The following is a 4,045-nucleotide window of genomic DNA, read 5'->3' on the forward strand; positions in this document are numbered from 1 at the left end:
GTGGTGTGGTGGTGCTGCATGTGCCGGAATTCGCCTTCCTGTCCTTACTGGGTTGCAAGGTTCTCGGCACCACAGCCCTCTGTTCAAATACACCTTGCTGATATCATAAAAAGTCGCCTCTTCCGCCTGGAAAAGCGATGCATACACTTAAAAAAATGGTTCCCTTTAGTTCTTAAGTAATTGGAATTATACAAAACGTATTGTAAATTTTATTGCTGTATCGATCTAATCCAAAAACTTAAAAATTTATTTTATTTAATACCATTTTACTTTTCATCGATGGTTGTAATAGGATAGGTTCCTGAAAATATTTTTTAATATGTATCAAAAATATTATTTTAAGTGATCTAAAGTGGCAACTTTGGGGTGGTTTCCTCTTCCGATCGCTGGTCTGGTTAAAAACCAAACAAAAAAGGGGGAGAACTTTTCCTTCTCGCCTACCTGTCAAGTTTACGCCTGACAGCGTTTGATATTTTCCTCGAGCCTTCGCCAGCTGCTCCTGCGAGTCCTTGAAAAAAGGGATATACGCCCGAGTTGAGGTTGCAACATGTAGCAAGTACTTTGTAGAGGGTGCCTTGGATAGGGGTGGCTAGCTTTGCACCTCCGACAGGTGGTGATCCTGAGGATGGGCCCACTTTGAATTTGTTTGTACATTAGGCATTTATCAGGCGGTTATCTATGAATAGGAAGAGGTACAGTTCTAGTGGGTGCATTCTTTTAGTGAAGTATGTTACATTTTCCGCATTTTGTATTCAAATAAAATAAAAAGCAGCTGCCCTAAGGCATGACTGTTCCTATTAAAAAGATCAGCCCGAACTTATAACATTATATTTTATGTAAATATGAATATAAATGTAAACAAGATACATTTTGTTTCTTGAAATTCCAATTTTATAACCCATTTTGTGATAACACCAAGAACTCGAGCATATACTTCCAGTACCCCTAAAAAATACTGATTAAAGGTTGACACCAGCTGAATACCTTTTCTGTGCCATGTTTTTTTTTTTAGATATTCCGAACCTCAATGCATTTATAATCGCACTAACCCTTTGGAATGCCCACAATTACATGGAAATTAATGCTCCCCGCCTCAAAGGTTCCTAGCACGATCCTCGGTCATGTCGCCGGGAAAAGTACGTGAGTGAGCAAACCCAAGGAACGGCTTCAATTGAAGTTCAATGAAATGTGTCGCCCGCGTGCGCTTTGATTTTATTGCCAGCACTTAACATAATGAGCCGCACCGATAAAATCACGTTTCCTATCGCGCGGCGCATGCGCAATACGCTCGATACTCGATTCCAGTGCGCATATGCTTCCTGTCCCGCCGGATATTCCTTTGAGTGCCCCGCTCCATTGTCGTCCGTCTGCAGCAGTGCAGCACAAAAGTTCAAAGTGCACATGTAGCGGGGGTTCGGGACTGGGATTGGAACTGGGATCCATTGAATGCCAAGTGCAGCCGAACAAAGGATACAGCACACACATTTCCACCATACACCACCTGTTTCCTTGGGCTTTTGTGCTGGGTTTCCATGGGGGATTTACGCGAAGAGGAAGTTCATTGAACTGGGATCGCTGCAATTGAAATCGTAACGCGCGTGCAGAGGGCACAACATATTGTGGACTCGGGAATGGGATCTCAAAGTCTCAAAATTGAGAATCTTGGAATTTTTAATGGGGAACTATGCTGTGAGATTATGCATCTGACTTTACCAATTCTGACAATACATTTTTTGAAAAATATTTCATGCTAACAAAATTATAAGTGGAGGGGTCAATCAAAAGTTCTAAGGTAGCAAAATATACAATTACTCCAATTATTATAAAGAAATTTTTTTATCTTTCTGTAAGCCATTCGTCTTTACGGGTTTTTAATTCAAATTGCATAATAAAACATTTTTTCAAATCCATGATAATACATTTTTAGGTCGTGTACCTCAAATAGGCTTCGTGGAGCATATTGGAGCGAGAGTAGCGCTTGTCCTCCTCCATGAACTGCAGTACATCCCTTATGCTCAGATGCTTGAAACGCATACCAAAGGGCCTCTTCACCGGGGCTTTAGCCCCCGGATCGCTTGGAGTACCTTCCGGTACTGGAGCTTCCGCCGGACGCTTCCGTCCACCGATGGCCAACATGGCGGTGTCATTCACAGACTCAAAACGCACCCCCTTGCCCTGCTTTTCGGTATTCTGCTTTCGACGCTTGTAATAAAATCCGGCATCATCATCCGAGGATCCACAGTCGGCCATCTCCAGATCGTTGAGGAACGTCATCGTGGTCCTCATATCGTTGTTCATCTTACAGCGCTCGTCGTTATAAAGGTGATAGCCCGATCGATGCTCGCACAATGCTACCGTCTTCTTGACCACGAATTTCATGTAGGTCTCCAAAGCGGCCAGAAAAGCGTCCAAGAGGGCTTCTTGGTCCTCGAAGCAGATCTCATCCACCACGCCGCTCTGGGTCCAATGTTTCACCAGCTTCTTCAGGACGCCACTGCGGTCGAAAAAGGAGGCACGCGGCTTCTTCTTGGCCGGATTGGCGGACTTGCTCGAATCCTGAGGAGCTGCGTCCGGCAAGATGAGATCCTTGATGATGAGCACAGGACCAGCGTATGGCTGTATGGGAACCGTAAAGGCAGTAACCGACATAGTCTTGGTTGTTTTTAACAAATTAAGAAGTGGTAGCAATTTTACACCGCCGACTTGTCAAACGAAAAAGAGATTTGGCATTTGGTTTACGCCAGGGTTCCCACGATTTGAGGCGGTCACTTTGAACACTTATATTTTAGTGTTTCAAAATTTCACTCCTTTAAAACCTTAAAAACTGAATTTTTTATGTAAAAATTATATGGTTTTATGTTTTTGATTTAAGTGAACTGTACATTTATTATTATTTTATTATTATTTTAATGGGAATATTATTATTTATAATTTATTCACTTGATGTTTTTTATTATATAGTATTAAATTTCCTTTTTAGAGATTTTACGAACTCCTCAGCTGGTCCTCTGAATTCCACTACAGCCCTTATCCTTCGCCACCCAGCCAGGTGCTGGTGGTGCTGCCACGAGCCATCAGCAACACCTTCAAGGAAACATATGCCGACTTACCCCGCTTGAGTGCACCCACCCCTCATGGACACTGCTGACCGCAACATTTTCCTGCACTGAAACAATGTATGTTTTCCTTTGTTCTACTTTAAATATTACTATTCAAGCAATAATTTAATATTTATGAATACTTTCCCAAAACAAATATCCGAAAATTGTAAATTGGTAACATCAAACAGATTTTTACTGATTGCCATGCAGCTTTAACTATCTTTAATATTGCTTATTTGTGAATTTATTTTTTAAATGGTTTGTTGGTTGTAAATAAATTAATCTAGCTATGATATAAAAAACTGGCTCTAAACTTTGAATGAATTGTTGATAGGGTTGCACAAAAATCCGTAAATTGTGGTTTAAGTGTTGTAGAATCTCCTAGGATTGCCCAGCCCTGTAAATTTAGTGTTGAAAAATGTAATAGCCAGCAGGATAGTTCTGAACATGGTACAATTATACAAGGTAGTCCCGTCGGCTGCCTAATCGTTCGGCTTTCAGTTCGTTAACGTGCTTCAGCGATATTGCTATCCTTTTCACCTGCACGTATTGCGAGTATCGTTAACGGACTAAATTTTGCCGACGGGACTACCTTGTATAGTTGTACCATGGTTCTGAAGAATCATTTATTTTATTGATAAGTTTAATAAAGATCCAAAATGTATTTCTCTAGACCTTTTCTGTAAAAAATATTTGAATATTTTTTCAAGTGCCTGACATGGCCCACTAACTCGGCCCGGGCCAAGCACTTGTTCCTGTCCAATGCCCAGCAACAGGAGGAGGACGGGGAAAAGGACTCGTTATGCAAAGTGCACAGGAATGCAAGTGGGCCTTCTCAGGCGACTGGCGACGGGCACGAGCGCCTAATTATTCAAATGGAGGCGGTCTGATGGAATGCCTCTGCCTCGGTCCTAGACATTACATTCTATAAAGCCCAAAAGACC

The 4,045-nt window shown here is 41.8% G+C and overlaps 1 protein-coding gene across 1 annotated transcript; it reads right to left on the minus strand.

Moving 5' to 3' along the window:
- Positions 1 to 1,840: 1,840 nt before the first annotated feature.
- nht (no hitter) lies at positions 1,841 to 2,716 on the minus strand. Its single transcript, XM_017077622.4, has one exon. It carries the CDS (start codon positions 2,647 to 2,649, stop codon positions 1,924 to 1,926), a length of 726 nt encoding a protein of 241 aa, XP_016933111.2. The 5' UTR covers positions 2,650 to 2,716; the 3' UTR covers positions 1,841 to 1,923.
- Between the last annotated feature and the right edge of the window lie 1,329 nt (positions 2,717 to 4,045).

Source organism: Drosophila suzukii, chromosome 2L (assembly GCF_043229965.1).
Source record: "Drosophila suzukii chromosome 2L, CBGP_Dsuzu_IsoJpt1.0, whole genome shotgun sequence".
Taxonomy (NCBI): Eukaryota; Metazoa; Arthropoda; class Insecta; order Diptera; family Drosophilidae; genus Drosophila; species Drosophila suzukii.